The sequence below is a fragment of the Stenella coeruleoalba genome (genome assembly GCF_951394435.1).
Source record: "Stenella coeruleoalba genome assembly, chromosome: 1".
In the NCBI taxonomy this organism is placed as follows: Eukaryota; Metazoa; Chordata; class Mammalia; order Artiodactyla; family Delphinidae; genus Stenella; species Stenella coeruleoalba.
This window is the reverse complement of record NC_137169.1, coordinates 43,438,882-43,456,694: the sequence shown is the minus strand read 5'-3', so window position 1 is coordinate 43,456,694 and position 17,813 is coordinate 43,438,882. Positions and strand designations below refer to the sequence as shown.

The 17,813-nt window shown below is 35.6% G+C and overlaps 1 protein-coding gene across 11 annotated transcripts in view; it reads left to right on the top strand.

Moving 5' to 3' along the window:
* The window catches only part of TUT4 (terminal uridylyl transferase 4), a 143,278-nt gene that overhangs the window by 108,687 nt on the left and 16,778 nt on the right, over window positions 1–17,813 (top strand). For all 11 annotated transcript variants that reach the window (XM_079939034.1, XM_079939036.1, XM_079939035.1 and 8 more), the window contains 9 exons: window positions 432–535; window positions 3,212–3,269; window positions 3,353–3,456; window positions 3,759–3,848; window positions 6,105–6,218; window positions 10,241–10,318; window positions 10,470–10,647; window positions 10,947–10,994; window positions 11,083–11,165. In XM_079939034.1, the coding sequence (XP_079795160.1) occupies window positions 432–535; window positions 3,212–3,269; window positions 3,353–3,456; window positions 3,759–3,848; window positions 6,105–6,218; window positions 10,241–10,318; window positions 10,470–10,647; window positions 10,947–10,994; window positions 11,083–11,165 (857 nt within the window). The remainder of the gene's footprint in view (window positions 1–431; window positions 536–3,211; window positions 3,270–3,352; window positions 3,457–3,758; window positions 3,849–6,104; window positions 6,219–10,240; window positions 10,319–10,469; window positions 10,648–10,946; window positions 10,995–11,082; window positions 11,166–17,813) is intronic.

Sequence of the window (17,813 nt, the reverse complement as noted above, 5' to 3'; positions counted from 1 at the left end):
TGATCTTAACTATTGGTATTGATGTTGAGAATGAATAAAAGTAGATGAGTTTATGAGGTCATTAAGTTGGAAGAAGGTAAAAAACTTGGTAAGTGTTTGGATGTGAAAGTTGAGAGGTGTTAAGAACCACATGTATATTTCTGAATAGTAGTAGGTTTGAGGTGAAGTTGCTAGTTTAGTTTTGACTTGTTGAATTTATGATGTCTGTGGAAAAATGGGAAAAGCAGTTAGATACATGGGTGTGAGATTTTGGGGAGAAGACCTGGGCTTTAGGTGAGTGTTTTGGAATTTCTCAGTGTATCTGCTAATGGTAGATAATTTAAGCCATGGAATTGGATAAGATTATCCTGTGGTAGGCCATTAGTAGTTAATAGAAGACTCCTCTTTCCTGATAATTATAAAACTTTTGACTTTTGTTTTCCTTTGCTTAGAAAAGGCAAGATTGTGCTTATTTGGCTCTTCTAAGAATGGATTTGGATTTCGTGATAGTGATCTGGATATTTGTATGACCCTTGAAGGCCACGAAAATGCAGAGGTAAGAGTTAGTGTTTGGAAAGTGATGTGAAAGTTTATTTTCTTCTAGTGATGAGTGTGTTTTTAATTTTGTATGTAGAATTGATAAAAATGTAAGGTGTCATTCTTTGTATAAATATATTAGCAATAGCAGTGTTTGAAATGTAAAAGCACTAGTATTATCATTTTAGAAGACATTCAAGTATTTAAGTAAGTAAATGTACTGTTTCAGTGATTTTATAATGTAAAAACCATGTCACAGATAGTTACAAGTGCTTTTTAATGAATTTGTGGAAAAAATGTACCATAGAGTTGGAAATTTTTTCATTAGAGCCAATGAAAAACTGTTGCTTCAGTTTGGTAGTAAACATTGATCTCACTTACTCTGTCTTTTCATATCTCTTCCATTAGGTGATGTCTCTGTATCACTAAAGATAGAAAATAAAGGTGGACATTTAATTTATAAATGGATTGTGTTCTACAAGTTGATTATAATTTGGGGGTACTCAAAATACATTTTTTTCCATAGAAGCATTGTTATAAATTATGTGTTCTAGGCTAGCTTTTAGAAACTCATTTTGGGCGGGGAAGGGAACTAACATTTGAGCCCCCAGTATACACTTTTACATACATTATCTCATTTCACTCTTACAACCACCTTCGAGGTAGATAATTTCCCCCATTTTACAGATGAGGAAACTGAGGCTTTGAGAGATAAACTGACTTGCTCAAGTTCACACAGCTAGTAAATGTTGGAGCCGGGATTCGTACCCAGGTCTGTCTGACTCCAGAGTTCATGCTCTTTCCATTGTATCCCACTGCTTCTCTGTAATTTATTTAACCCATAATGTAGTTGAAATATAGTACTAATAGTACTGTAGAACCTAACCCCTACTTTCTGAAATTGAAAGCTTTCTGAGTTCCACCATGAGATGCCAGGAGCAAACCTTCCCCCAGAGCAGTCTCAGCAGTGAGAGTGGGTACTTATGTTTTCCTTTTTTGTGTACCAGGCCTCAACAGTGGGAATGAGATTGTCTGAGCTCTAGTAAAGAAAGGGACTGAATGGACAGGGAAGAAGTGTCCCAGGCCTTCCTAGCAGCAACTAGAAAAGGAGGGTATCTCTGTAGTTGCTCGTTTCTTTAACAACATAGCTGTTGGTATTTATGTTTCAAAATCAGGGACTGCTTGCAAGATTGGGGTGAGGCCAAGCTTCTGGCATCTTTAGTGGTGTCAGTATAGCCTCTGTTGTATTATAAAATAATTCAGCAGAATAGTGTACCTGTGCATTTCTGAAATAGTTTTTTCAAAAGGTGTTTTTTAAATTGTTAGAACCCAAGAAAAGATGGCAGTGATACCTGGTAGATGCTTATTTCTGGTCCTAAGAAATTGCTTCTGGTGTTAATTAATATCTTTTTGTTCTATAAAGAAAATGAAAAGTTATAAATTTTTTAGTTCTCCTTAACCCACTTCTACTCAACGCCATCTCCTTGGAAAGAGGCTTCCCCTTTCCATTCTGAAGGGCAGGAATTGAGGGAATAGGAAGTGGTTTTTACCCAGGAAGGAGGTTAGGGTTTTAGATCCCTTCTATGTAAAATTTAATAATCAGATGTTCCATCACCAAGGGTTTGTATACTATATATTACCTGTGCTATTCGCTCTGGAAAGTTGAAACAATGAACATGAGTAAATTATTTTCTTCCAGATGAGCCATAATGGAAACTTTTAACTTAGTATAAATTGTATCTTTGTATAACAAAGAGAAAAACAACCTCTTGTATTATGTGTTAATTCTAAAGATTCCCTTGAAATCCCCAGGTTAAGCTGCAATGACTACTGCTCTCTTGTAGCTAAAAAGAGCATGTTGGGGATATGCAAAAGTGATTTTAGTAGTAGATGTGGGCATTGAACTTAATCCAGTTAATTTATGCCGTTATCTTCCTTGTTCCTTATATTAGGGTTATCGTTACCATATCAGCTTTGCTGTCTAGTTTTTAAATAACCAACACATTTAAATTTGCAGAGGTAAGAGGGTTTTTTTGAAGAAGTAGGTGCTTGTAATAGTAGGATTATTCTTTTCCTCATCAACATATGATAGTAAATAGCTGACAGACTTAAAGTGCTACTTTGTATGAAGTATGCTGCTGAATGCTTTACATAGGTGTCTCATGTAATCCAGCTCCTTTATAAAAGAGTAGGAGTTGATGATTATCTTGATTTTATAAGTAGTATGAGGCTCAGAGGGGTTAAGGATCTGGTCAGAGTCACACAGCTAGTCAATACTTAGTTCAAGATTTGAATCCAGGTTTGTCTAAATTCACAGCCTATGTTCTTAATCACTGTACTGTTTTGCCTTCACCAAACCCATCTCTAGTTTTTTATCCATGTATTTGAAAACATTATTCTCCTGTTTTTGTGCTTCTCAAACTTTAATGTGGATGTGAATTACCTGGGAATGTTGTTACTATGCAGATTATGATTCAGTAGACCGGAGTGGAGACTGAGATTCTGCATTTCTATCGAGTTTCCAGGTGTTGGTGATACTGCAGGTCTATGGACCATGTTCTTTGACTAGCAAGGTTATATAGACTTCTGGCTGGAGATTTTAAGTGCTAATATTAAATGTCTAGATTAAAATAGAATTTGCACAAGACCAAGTTGAGTCAGACAGACTTTATTATTTATTTCTTTTGTTTTTTAGAAATTAAATTGTAAGGAAATAATTGAAAATTTGGCGAAAATTCTTAAGAGACATCCAGGTATGAACTTTAAAACAACAGAAATTTTTTTTTAGTTTTATGAAAATTATTTAACCTAGTGAAGTTTTTTTTTTTTAAATCAGGTTTAAGAAACATTTTGCCTATAACTACTGCCAAAGTGCCTATAGTAAAATTTGAACACAGACGAAGTGGTTTAGAAGGCGATATCAGTTTATATAATACGTTGGTAAGTTTCACTGTCTGTAAAGACCCAGGTATGTTTACAGTTGTCATTTTAAAAGTTTACAGATCACTGACTGTACCTTTATGTTTAAAACTTACGAATGTGGTTAGTATAGGGAAAAAAAAATTTTATCAGTCATCTTAACATTTCCTTCAGATTGAAGGTTAATTTTTGCTTGACTCATTTACAGGTATTTTAAGTTTAACATTTATATATATTCTATGTGGAGTTTATCTTTTTAGCTGATCTGTAAGTTTAATTTTAATAAATTTGAAATGCTTTCAAATATGTAATTTATTTTTCAGGCTCAGCATAACACAAGAATGCTAGCTACATATGCAGCTATTGATCCTAGAGTGCAGTACTTGGGATATACTATGAAAGTGTTTGCTAAGGTATTTATGAAAAAGCTAATGATCTGCTTTGTTATAATACTCATGATATTAAAGTAAAACATGCTGATGTCAGACTTGTGACAAATATTTTCTCAGTTTTGTTTACCTGAGCTTTTAAGAAGAAACTGTCAATATTAAATGGTTTAAAGTTATACCTTTCAGAGTAGGGTGATTCTTAGTTTTTTTCTCTGTTTGCTCTCCTCTCATAGGTAACACTCTAGTAAATTTCTTATAGTATAATTTCTCAATGCAGTAATGATTTCCAACCCTAGGCATGGGAGTTGGCATACCATCCTAGTTAAAAGGCTCTGGGTTAGGAAATCTGGTGTTTGGGTTTAGTGGTAAATTTTTCTGGCCAAGAAAACAAAGCAATACCAATAAAACCTAATGTTTCCCCTATTATAACACTTAATACTGAATTCTGTTTTCTTGGTTGTTTTGCTAAGTGAGTAAACTCCATGAGGGTTGAGGCCTCTGTATCTTTATTTCAGTGTAGTGCCTGCTTTATGGTAGGTGCTCAGTAAATAGTTAATTTTGTGAATGTGTTGGTGGAAGGGTTTTAGTAGGGGAGTGACTTGGTTACATTTTCATTTCATAAAGCCGACTCTTCCAAAAGGGAGACATATTTGTTTAGATATTCCTATACATGTCTTTATGGACAGAGTCATCTTAGAAAAGGAGCGCATCCAGCCACATACTACAAATCATTTGATACAGCTAGTCTTTTACATTCACCTCACAGAATAACTCCAACATGACAGTTCCTTACTCTCATTGAGTTTGGGTTATGAAATCAAGTGGTTCCGTATATATGGAATCTATGAAAAAAAAATGTCATGAAGAACCTAGGGGTAAGAGGGGAATAAAGACACAGACCTACTAGAGAATGGACTTGAGGATATGGGGAAGGGGGAAGGGTAAGCTGTGACAAAGTGAGAGAGTGGCATGGACATATATACCCTACCAAATGTAAAATAGATAGCTAGTGGGAAGCATCCACATAGCACAGGGAGATCAGCTCGGTGCTTTGTGACCACCTAGATGGGTGGGATAGGGAGGGTGAGAGGGAGACGCCAAGAGGGAGGAGATATGGGAACATATGTATATGTATAACTGATTCACTTTGTTATAAAGCAGAAACTAACACACCATTGTAAAGCAATTATAGTCCAATAAAGATGTAAACAAAAAATCAAGTGGTTCATGTCAGAAAAATCATTCCTCTCCCTTTATATAATATCAGCTAAAGCTTTACTCAAGGGAAGTCTCTGAGGATTCTTTCAGGGTTTTTTTTTTTTTTTGCGGTTCGCAGCCCTCTCACTGCCGTGGCCCCTCCCGTTGCAGAGCACAGGCTCCGGACGCACAGGCTCAGTGGCGATGGCTCATGGGCCCAGCCGCTCCGCAGCATGTGGGATCTTCCCAGACTGGGACGTGAACCCTTGTACCCTGCATTGGCAGGTGGACTCTCAACCCCTGCGCCATCAGGGAAGCCCCCAGGGTTTTTTTTTAAATTAAAAAAAATCTTTTTTGAATAGCCAACGTATTCATGTGGTTCAAAAATTAAAAGGTCTAATGGGATTTATGGCAGAAAATCTTCCTTCCACATCTGTCTCCTAGCCAACCTTTGCCTCTTCTTAGAGGCAAACAGTGTTAAACGTTCCTCTGTATCCTTCCAGAGATATATTATTCCAGTGCAAGCAAATTTCCTGCCTCTTTTTATTATAGGTATAAACACGCTGAAAACACTGTTTTGTACTTTGCTTTTTTAACTGAGCAATAAATATTGGAGATTATTTCCTATTAGTATACTAAGAGCTTTCCTTTTCTTTTTAATGGCTGCATACTATTCCATTGTGTGGATAGTCATCAGTTTTTTAAACCTGTACTTTACTGATGAGCTTTAAGTTCTTTCTCATATTTGCTATTAAAATAGTATTACAATAGAAATTTTATTTAGTCATTTCACATGTTTCTTGGCATATTTGCAGGATAAATTCTTAGAATAGAATTGATACATTAAGGGAGATGTGCTTTTATAATTTTGATATTGCCAAATTATTCTTCATGAAATTTATGCTACTGTATATTCTTTAATGTATGAGTACCTGTTTACCCATACCCTCTATAACAGCTTGTTATTGAACTTTTGGGTATTTGACGGTTTGATAGGTTTAAAAAATGGTGTCTTAAGGTAGTCAATACTTCTGCATGGAATAAGATTCTGAAGTTTTATTTTCAATCCTTATGTTTTTTTAGCGATGTGACATTGGAGATGCTTCCAGGGGAAGTTTATCTTCATATGCTTATATCCTTATGGTGCTGTACTTTCTGCAGCAGAGAAAACCACCTGTTATCCCAGTTCTACAAGAGGTAAATGTTTAAGAAAACTATAAAGGCGTTTCTGTGTAGGTGTATACACTCTAAATATAGTAGATCTTACTCAGTTCATGAGATCATGAAAGATGTTTCCATCATGGATATTCTAAGTTTTCTTCTTTCATTAATGGTTTAATCGAATAATGAACCTTTTTGAAAAGCTTATTATGGGAGAATATAGACTACCAAAAAACTACTAGATGAATAGAACTATTGAATATCTTTTGTAACATTTTTGTATTTCACAGTCTTAGAATGCTGCCAATGATAATGAAATTTGTAGCCATTCATGAACTTATATATTATAGTCTCTCAGATGCAAATACATAAGTTTCTTCTTTTCAGAGTATTCTCCCTCCTCCTGCTTGGCAATGAAGTTTGATTTATTCCTGTATATACTTTGGTCAACTTTGTGAATTTTGGTTGAGAAAGAAACACAAGGAGATTCTTCCTTATCTCTGTAAGGTCATGTAAATTGCATTAAGCATAAGAATGTACATCAAAAGAAACAGATTATACTCATATTTACTCGGATTTGGTGACTCATAGAGTCTCTTTTTGTAGTCAATTTATACTCTCTAAAATAAATACAAAGGAGTTCTTAATCATCCATCTGTTCCTCCTCATTCTTGGCACAAAGTGGATTTGCAAGCATTGGGGTGGATCAGGTTCTAATTTCTTAGGTGGGTGGTTATTTTGAGGTAGCTGAGAAGCATCAGAATTGTTTGGAAAATCACATATTCTGATTTCACGTAAACTTTGATAGTCATGGCAAAGAAGAGTATCACAAAATAGCAAGCCATATGTGCGTGTCAGATGGCCTTAGTAAGTTTTTAAAAGTTCTAATGAATGCATGTGGTTTTAACAGCATTTCTTTCCCTCTTTTAAACAAATAGTGGGAGAGAAATAAAAAATTTAAACATCCTTTCCTAACAGAAAAATTTAAGTTGCTTGAATCTATGTTGAGTGATGTTTGTTTTTTAACAAGGTTGTTCACTATAGGATATTTAAAACTTTGCATGAATTAATTAGGCCTGCCAAGGCCAAGATAATTCTCTGTATTAGTCTAACTTTAAATTTGGGGATCTTAAGCTTAATTGGCCCAGTAATATTATAGCAGCCATTTGCTATAATTTGCTGTGACTTTGATAGAATACTGTGATTAACCCAAATGGAACACAAATTTTGTTTTCATTGTGGTTTGTCTCTGTTCTCTCATTATGTTACCCATGGATGAGGAACCATTGAGGCAGCATGATATAATGGAAACAGCGGTCAGAGCATGATTTTGGAGCCAGAGATAACTGGTCTGAATCCTAATTTTGACATGTGGCCTTCAACAAGCTGCCTGACTGCCACTAGTCTGAATTTTATCATCAGCAAAAATGTAATAATAGTAGTATTATTTCCGTGTTGATATAAGGAACAGAGACATCAAATGCCTTTGAATGTAGTAGATGCTAAAGTAGGAATTTATAAATGGTGGTTGCTCTTATTATTAATTTTATTATTATTATTATCATTAGCAGCTTTATTAACATTATTATTGGAAAAATGTAGGTAGGATTGCTGTAGCCAACTTCAAGAACTGTTCCATTATCTGCTTAACAGACAGTGATGGATGAAATGAGAGACAGTCCATGGGATGTTTTCCATCATAATGAGCTCTGATTGTGGGGGGCTTTGTGATACATATGAACTGATGATATATGGATTTTTGCTTCTGGCCTTTTTTGCTTGTCATATGGGACCCCTTGTCCATTGCTCTGGCATCATTTAAGTATTGATCATTGGCATCGATCAACTTTTAAGGGTAAGGATATGTTTAATGAAGCTGATGATCTTTGACTCCATTTGTAATTGAACCTAAACTTTAAGTGACTGGGTGTAATAAGTAAGGCTCTGCTAAGAGTGTTTTTCATGATCAACAATACAGAGTTCTTTAGGTCAAAAGGAGTTTTCCTAAGCAGAATAATTTTGCTGTATTCCAGCAATCATTATAAGTAAAAGTAAATTTTCACATAAAAATTAATACTAAGAGAGGATTAGGGAGTGTTAGTGTCACTTGATATTATGAACTATGTTTTCTTAGCTTATATCAGCTTAAAAATTGCAACTGAATGGATGAACCTTGAGGACATTATGCTAAGTGGAATAAACGAGTCACAAAAGGACAAATAATATATGATTCCATTTATAGGAGGTACCTAGGGTAGTCAGATTCATAGAGACAGAAAGTAGAATGGTGGTTGCCAGGGGCTGGCGGGAGAGAGAAGTGGGAAATTATTGTTTAATAGGTTCAGAGTTTCACTTGTATAAGATGAGAAGAATTCCGTGGATGGATGGTGGTGATGGTAGCACAACAATGTGAATGCACTTAATGCCACTGAGCTGTACTCTTAAAAATGACTTAAGATGGTAAACTTCATTATGTGTGTTTTACCACAACTAAAAAAATTACAATTTAAATATAGCAGTAGATATATATATAGCTTATTATATATATAAAATACCATAATAAAAAAAGAAAATAAATATGGAAATGTACAGGGTCACTCCTTGTACAGACTTGTTTGGTGAGGTTTTAGAGAGAAGGCTTGAGTGCTTGAGTAGAGGATGATTGCTATTGAGAGAAAGAAAAGAGAGAAACAGAAAGAGAAGGTAAATGTGTTGTGTGTGTGCAAAAGAAAGAGAGGCTAGTATTAGTACTTCTAAGGGCTGAAACAGAGTGGAGAGTTAGGCACTATGAAATATGAGAGTTCATTAAACAGGTGGCAAATCAGTGATTAAATGCCCTCCAAAACCCACAGGTCATTTACTGTGTTATTCGCCAGCATAATTAGGTTTGGATGTTGGTTGTTTCTCAAAAGTAAGGATTCTGTTAAAGTAATCAAGGTTTAAGAGGCAGTTTGTATAATAGCATCTTAATCTATGAAGGAGCCATGGGGACAACCTTATCTAGTGGTTTTAAAGTATGTTTTGGTAAGCTCTAGGAGCTCAATAGTGTATGTGTGAGGAGTGGAGGAAGGAAAAGATAATGTATAGTTTTCTCCACTCAGGCTTTTATCAGAGTACCTCTGTTTTTATCTGTTTTACATGTTGAACTTACAGGAAGGTTCCATTTTAGGAAGGGGTTCTACAGCTTAAAAGAAAAATAAAATTTGAAGAAAACTGACCTAATTAAGCTAATCTCTTATTTTCATTGGGAAAACTGAGGATTTGGAAGGATAATTGTCTTGTCCAGAATCACTACTTGGCAGGACTAAGACTAGAAATGAGGTCTGCTGACTCTGAATTTACTCCAACTTTTTACTTTATTGCATCTCTTTCTTAAAACTCCTATAGAAAATAAGTCTCATAATTGCTTGTAGAGGTCAGTTGTGCCTGTACAGTCACCTTGTGGAATTCTTCTAGTAAAGTAGCATTACCTTCCCCCCTTTCCTTAGGACAGTGAATTACTACACATAATTAATCATGAAGATTTCACGATCTTTATCAAAATGTCAAGGAAAGCTACCTAATTTTCTGTTTTAAAAAATCAATGTCCTGGCCCTTTTCAACCTCATCTGATACAGATAACTGATTAAAGGTACTAGAGCCCTTCCCCATAACAAATAGCTTCTTCGATTTCCTTTAAGGTGTACAATCAATAAGTATTATCTCTTATGTATTTCTGTGTCTGTGATCCTTTGATGAAAATGCTGTTTTCATCTGCTTTTTCTTTAGTTTTACTTCATTAAACTTGGGCTGGATGTGTTTTGATAGCCAAATAGATAATATCAAATGTATCGTTTGGAGAGTCTGAGGTTCTTAAGATATCCTTTCCGAGCTTTGGTCTTTCAGATACATTTTATTCATTAATAACTTGACATCAGATTATACCATCTTGACTGTTTCTTTTGGAATAAGTGCTTCACTATGTCTATTATACGTAAATTCTAAAATGATATGAGGGTATTTAGGCTCTTAGGTTGGATGGCTTGAAATCTAATAGTAGAATTGATTTTTTAATGCAGATCTTTGATGGAAAACAGATTCCACAGAGAATGGTTGATGGATGGAATGCTTTTTTCTTTGATAAAACAGAAGAACTGGTAATTTTTTCATAGTTTTTATGTTATGGAATGCTCACAGATGCATGTTAGGATTTGCATAATTTAATTTAATAATTTTACTTGGACTTGGGGGTCCATACTTTGGATAAGTATAGACATGTCTCTCTCCTTTCTTTTTTCTCACCTGTAGAAAAAACGTTTACCTTCACTTGGAAAGAACACAGAAACATTAGGAGAGCTTTGGTTGGGACTGCTTCGCTTCTATACTGAAGAATTTGATTTCAAAGAATATGTAATTAGCATTCGGCAGAAAAAGCTATTGACAACTTTTGAGAAGCAGTGGACATCCAAATGCATTGCTATTGAAGGTAATCATTCAGCTGATATTAATTCAGGAACAACATGAAACAGAGCAAAACAGAACAAAAAGCCAGAGTTTTATTTGGCCAGTGACACTGAGGGGAAAACTGAAACACATTAGAATTTGGAAGATTCTTCCTCTTGGTTTTTATCAGTTTCCATCCTTTAATCTATAATTATAAAAGAATAATTTTCTGACTTTGATGGTCTGAGTTACGTAGAGTTAGACTCTAGTTATGGCTACTAACTATATTTATGTTACAACGAGCATAATTCTTAAATAAAAAATAAAATATTTCTTTTCTAGACCCTTTTGATTTGAATCATAACCTTGGTGCTGGAGTTTCTAGAAAAAGTAAGTTTTAAATATAGAAATCCCCTACGTTTAAAGCTCTTACACATTAAGGTCTGCATCTTTATTGTTTTTCTTCTTTCTTCAATAGTGACCAATTTCATCATGAAAGCATTTATCAATGGAAGGAAACTTTTTGGTACCCCTTTTTATCCACTCATTGGCAGAGAAGCTGTAAGTTTACATAATTTGAATTCTGAATCTTTTCTTTTTCCTTATAGAATTTTTTTTTTTTTTTTTGTAGTACAAGAAACCTAATCCTGTTCCAAGTTGGTGTTATTTATTTGGCTGTGCCGGATCTATTTGTTCTTATTGCACTTATCATAGTCTATAGTGAGATATATATTTGCTAAATTTTGTTTATTTATTTAATCTATTTGTTAAATTCTGTATCCCCCACTAGACTATATAGCTCCCTGAGGACAGGGTCCATGTCTGTAAGGTTCACCATCGTATTTCCAGTGCCTGTCATAATTTCTGGCACATAGGATGCATCAAATAAACATTTGTTGAACAAATGCAGGTGGATAGTCAAGACTCAAGATCCTTTAATTTTGAATTTGAGGTTCTGCCTACTGCCTCTCTTCTGTCTCTAGAAATCTTGATGAAAATATAAACAGAGAGGTCAACACTGAAGTAATACTTTATTTGCTGAGGCTTCTGCTTGTAATTTTGGTGTAGCCCTTGGTAAGCTGAATTAGCATGGAACTAAGAGGATTCTTTTTGCCTGAAATGGGTGGTGTAGCGTCCCCTATTCCTCTTGGTCTTACTCTGGTTTTGGGTTGGTTTCTAATGGGAGGATGTCATAGTTTCACAGTGAAAGAAATGAGAAGAAATCTCAAAAGAGAAACCAGGTCTCTGTTTTTGCATAATGAATATCCTTGATCTTGTTCAGTCCAGTTTCATCACTCTTTCTTGAGTTGTGGGGTAAGAAAAGCAGAAAAAATCTAGAGCTTTTTCCCCGTGGAACATTTTTGATAGTCCTGCCTAATAGGGGGTGGGGGGGATAATAATTATAATGGAAATAAAATAACAGGAAATTTGAAACAACACAAAATTCTTGCAGGAACAAAATGTCTAACAAAAGGAAAATACAACAGTAATTTTACTAACATATTAATTAAAATAGCAGTAAATGAAAAGCACAGTCAGATCACAACAAATCTGGTGATGCACTGATAAAGCATTTTACCTGAAAACTGTGGGAATTCTATTCGTGTGTGTATGTGCATATGTTTGGTAGGAACCTAGCAGTTTCGTGCAGTCAGACTTTTTAGTAAAATACTAATGTAGTGTCCTCGGTAGATTGGAGATGTGCTAATTTAGTCTGTGAATACAAAATTTTAGTAACTCTTAATTATTCAGTATAAGTAGTCGTCATAGATATCAGACTCTCTGGTCTTAAATGTGATTTGGTGTAAGAACCAAACATCAGTTTGGAGCCTGTCACAAAGGGCCTGTGGATCTGCCAATCATCTTTTAATCTACTTTATTCTGTTATAAAGTCAATATGTGGTATTTTATAGCTTGGATATACCAGTTTAACTATTCTCCTTTGATGGACATTTAGGTTGATATCAGTGTTATAACTGATATAGTAGAAAAATAACCTTGTTACATAGTCTTTCATGCTTATATTTTCCATAGTAAAGTTTATTCTTTCAACACATATTTACTGAATTTCTACCATTTACCTATTTCTCTGCTATGTACTGGGATTATAACAGCATACAAAGTAGATGTGTTTCATCCCCTTAGATTCTAATGAAGATGAAGACAAGTATATTTTCTGTTCTTTCACCTTTCTTGCTCACTCGAACATTCCCACTTCAACTGTGCTTCTATTCACTAGGTCCTCCGACATATTGACACATTTTTTCCCAATCTATCAGCTATCTACTGTCTTCATTTTTTCCCCCATTTAAACAGATTCCCTGGTACCTCCAGCATATACCTTATATTCCTTTGTACCATTGTCCTTCTTTTGCACCATTATGTGTTTAACCTTAACATGAACTCAGCCATCCACCGTCTCTCTATGCTTGGGCTAAGCACTGATGGAAAAAAATCTTAAAGCTAGGCAGTTTTATTTATATAGCACAACTATAAATTAATGTTCATCAGCCTCAACTGGACTTTCAATACTATCTGAGATTCTTACTACATTTCTTTAGTTACCTGTGTCTCGCATTCAATAAAACTATTTCAGATTTTATTTATTTTACTCAAAATTCAGTACCCATTTTGCTTTGTCCCATCTTTCTACTCTGCCTTTCTCACGCTCACATGTTTTCCCTTTGAGACAAAGATGATATTAGATAGATAGATACTCCTTCAACTTTCTGCTACCAGATCTATAAATCTGCTTACATCTTCAGATATCTCTTCTTTTTTTAAAATTTTATTTCATTTTGGAGCATAGTTGATTAACAGTGTTCTGTTAGTTTCGGGTGTACAGCAAAGTGATTCAGTTATACATATACGTGTATCTGTTCTTTTTCAAATTCTTTTCCCATTTAGGTTTTTACAGAATATTGAGCAACGTTCCCGTGTTATACAGTAGTAGGTCCTTGTACAGATACATACAGTTGGTTATCTATTTTAAATATAGCAAAGTGTACATGTCAATCCCAAACACCCAATCTATCCTTCCCCCCGACCCTTCCTCCCCGGTAACCGTAAGTTCTCTAAGTCTGTGAGTCTATTTCTGTTTTGTAAATAAGTTCATTTGTATCATTTTTAAAAGAATCTGCATATAAGCAATATCATATGATATTTGTCTTTCTCTGTCTGACTTGCTTCATTTCGTATGATAATCTCAAGGTCCATCCATGTTGCTGCAGATGGCATTATTTTGTTCTTTTTAATGGCTGAGTAATATTCCATTATATATATGTACCACATCTTCTTTATCCATTCATCCGTTGATGGACATTTAGGTTGCTTCTGTGTCTTGGCTATTGTAAATAGTGCTGCAGTGAACATTGGGGTGCATATATCTTTTCAAATTATGTTTTTCTCTGGATATATGCCCAGGATTGGGATTGCTGGATGTTATGGTAACTCTATTTTTAGTTTCTTAAGGAACCTCCATTCTGTTCTTCATACTGGCTGTACCAATTTACATTCCCACCAACAGTGTAAGAGGGTTCCCTTTTCTCTACACCTTCTGCAGCATTTATTGTTTGTGGGTTTTTTGATGATAGCCATTCTGACTGGTGTGAGGTGATACCTCATTGTAGTTTTGATTTGCATTTCTCTAATAATTAGCAATGTTGAGCATCTTTTCATGTGCCTCTTGGCCATCTGTATGTCTTCCTTGAAGAAATGTCTGTTTAGTTTTACTGCCCATTTTTTGATTGGGTTTTTTTTTTTAATTTATTTTATTTTTGGCTGCGTTGGGTCTTCGTGCTGTGCATGGACTTTCTCTAGTTACAGTGAGCGGGAGCAACTGTTCGTGGCAGTGCACAGGCTTCTCACTGCGGTGGCTTCTCTTGTCACGGAGCACGGGCTCTAAGTGTACGGGCTTCAGTAGTTGTGGCTCATGGGCTCTAGAGCTCAGGCTTAGTAGTTGCGGCGCACAGGCTTAGTTGCTCCACAGCATGTGGGATCTTCGCGGACCAGGACTCGAAACTGTGTCCCCTGCATTGGCAGGCGGATTCTTAACCACTGCACCACCAGGGAAACCCCTTGGTGGTTTGTTTTTTTGATATTGAGCAGCATGAGCTGTTTGAAAATTTTAGAGATTAATCCCTTGTCAGTCACATTATTTGCAAATATTTTCGCCCATTCTGTGGTTTGTCTTTTCATTTTGTTTATGGTTTCCTTTGCTGTGCAAAAGCTTTTGAGTTTCATTAGGTCCCATTTTTTTTTTTATTTTCTTATTTCCATTACTCTAGGAGATGGCTTGGGAAAGGTATTCCTGTGATTTATGTCAAAGAGTGTTCTGCCTATGTTTTCCTCTAAGAGTTTTATAGTATCTGGTCTTACATTTAGATCTTTAATCCATTTTGAGTTTATTTTTGTATATGGTATTAAGGAATGTTCAAATCTCATTTCTTTACATGTATCTGTCCAGTTTTCCCAGCACCGTTTATTGAAGAGACTGTCTTTCCTCCATCGTGTAGTCTTGCCTCCTTTGTAATCAATTAATTGACCATAGGTGTGTGGGTTTATTTATGGGCTTTCTGTCCTGTTCCATTGATCTATATTTCTGTTTTTGTTCCAGTACCATACTCTTTTGATGACTGTACCTTTGTAGTATAGTCCAAAGTCAGGGATCCTGATTCCTCCAGCTCCGTTTTTCTTTCTCAAGATTGCTTTGGTCATTCAGGTTCTTTTGTGTCTCCATGCAAGTTTAAAATTTTTTTGTTCTAGTTCTGTGAAAAATGCTATTGGTAATTTGATAGAGATTGCATTGAATCTGCAGATTGCCTTGGGTAGTATAGTCATTTTGACAATATTGATTATTCCAATTTAAGAACATGATATATCTCTCCATCTGTTTGTGTCATCTTTGATTTCTTTCATCAGCGTCTTATAGTTTTCGTAGGACAGGTCTTTTGTCTCTATAGGTAGGTTTATTCCTAGGTATTTTATTCTTTTTGATGTGATGGTAAGTGGGATTGTTTATTTAATTTCTCTTTCTGATCTTTTGTTGTTAGTATATAGAAATGCAAGAGATTTCTGTGTATTAATTTTGTATCCTGCAATTTTACCGAATTCATTGATGAGCTCTAGTAGTTTTCCGGTAGCATCTTTAGAGTTTTCTATGTGTAGTATCATGTCATCTGCAAAAGTGACAGTTTTACTTCTTTTCCAATTTGGATTCCTTTTATTTCTTTTCCTTCTCTGATTGTCATGGCTAGGACTTCCAAAATTATGTTGAATACAAGTGGCGAAAGTGGATATCCTTGTCTTGTTCCTGATCTTAGTGGAAATGCTTTCAGCTTTTCATGGTTGAGTATGATGTTAGCTATAGGTTTGTCAAATATGGACTTTATTATGTTGAGGTATGTTCCCTCTATGCCCACTTTCTAGAGAGTTTTTATCATAAATGGATGTTGAATTTTGTCAGAAGCTTTTTCTGCATCTTATGAGATGGTCATATGGTTTTTATTCTTCAATATGTTGATGTGGTGTATCACACTGATTGATTTGCATATACTGAAAAATCCTTGCATCCCTGGAATAAATCCCACTTGATCATGGTGTGTGATCCTTTTAATGTATTGTTGGATTTGGATTGCTAATATTTTGTTGAGGATTTTTGTGTCTATGTTCATCAGTGATATTGGCCTGTAATTTTTTTTCTGTGTGTGTGGTATCTTTGTCTGGTTTTGGTTTTATGGTGTTGGTGGCCTCATAGCATGAGTTTGGTAGTATTCCTTCTTCTGCAATTTTTTGGAATAGTTTCAGAAGGATAGGTATTTTCTCTGTTTGATAGGATTTGCCTGTGAAGCCATCTGGTCCTGGACTTTGGTTTGTTGGGAGTTTTTTATTTTATTATCATTATTTTTTAATATTTATTTATTTATTTTTGGCTGCATCGGGTCTTAGTTGAGGCACGTGGGATCTTTTGTTGCAGCGTGCCAGCTCTATTGCGACACGTGGGCTTCTCTCTAGTTGTGGCACATGGGCTCCAGAGCATGCAGGCTCAGTAGTTGCAGCACACAGGCTCTCTAGTTGTGGCACGTGGGCTCTGTAGTTGTGGCGCGCAGGTTCCAGAGCGTGTGGGTCCTGTAGTTGCAGCGTGTGGGCTTAGTTGCCCCGCGGCATGTAGAATCTTAGTTCCCCAACCAGGAATCGAACTTGCGTCCCCTGCCTTGGAAGGAAGATTCTTAACCACTGGACCACCAGCGAAGTCCCTGTTGGGAGTTTTTTAATCAGTTTCAATTTCAGTACTTGTGATTGGTCTGTTCATATTTTCTGTTTCTTCTTGGTTCAGTCCTGGGGGATTGTACCTTTCTAAGAATTTGTCCATTTCTTCCAGGTTGTCCATTTTATTGGCATATAGTTGCTTGTAGTAGTCTCTTATGGTCCTTTGTATTTCTGTGGTGTCTGTTGTAACTTCTCCTTTTTAATTTCTAATTTTATTGATTTGAGCCCTCTTCTTTTTTTTCTTGATGGGTCTGGCTATAGGTTTATCAGTTTTGTTTATCTTTTCAAAGAAGCAACATTTAGTTTCATTGATCTTTTCTGTTGTTTTCTTCTTTTCTATTTCATTTATTTCTGCTCTGATCTTTGTTGTTCCTTCCCTTCTACTAACTTTGGGTTTTGTTTGTTTTTCTCTGGTAGCTTTAGATATAAGGTTAGGTTGTTTATTTGTGATTTTTCTTGTTTCCTGAGGTAAGATTACGTTGCTATAAACTTCCCTCTTAGAACTGCTTTTACCTGTTCCATAGGTTTTGGATCATTGTGCTTTCATTTTCATTTGACTCTAGGTATTTTTTTATTTACTCTTCGATTTCTTCAGTGATCCATTGGTTGTTTAGTAGCATATTGTTTAGCCTCCACGAGTTTGTGTTTCTTACAGTTTTTTTCTTATAGTTGATTCCTAATCTCATAGCCTATGGTCAGAAAAGATGCTTGATATGATTTTTTTTTAATTAACTACTTTATTTTATTTATTTTTGGCTGTCTTGGGTCTTTGTTGCTGCATGTAGGCTTTCTCTAGTTGTGGTGAGCAGGGGCTACTCTTTGTTGAGGTGCGCAGGCTTCTCATCGTGGTGGCTTCCCTTGTTGCGGAGCATGGGCTCTAGGCGTGTGGGTTTCAGTAGTTGTGGCATATGGACCCTAGAGCACACGGGCTTCAGTAGTTGC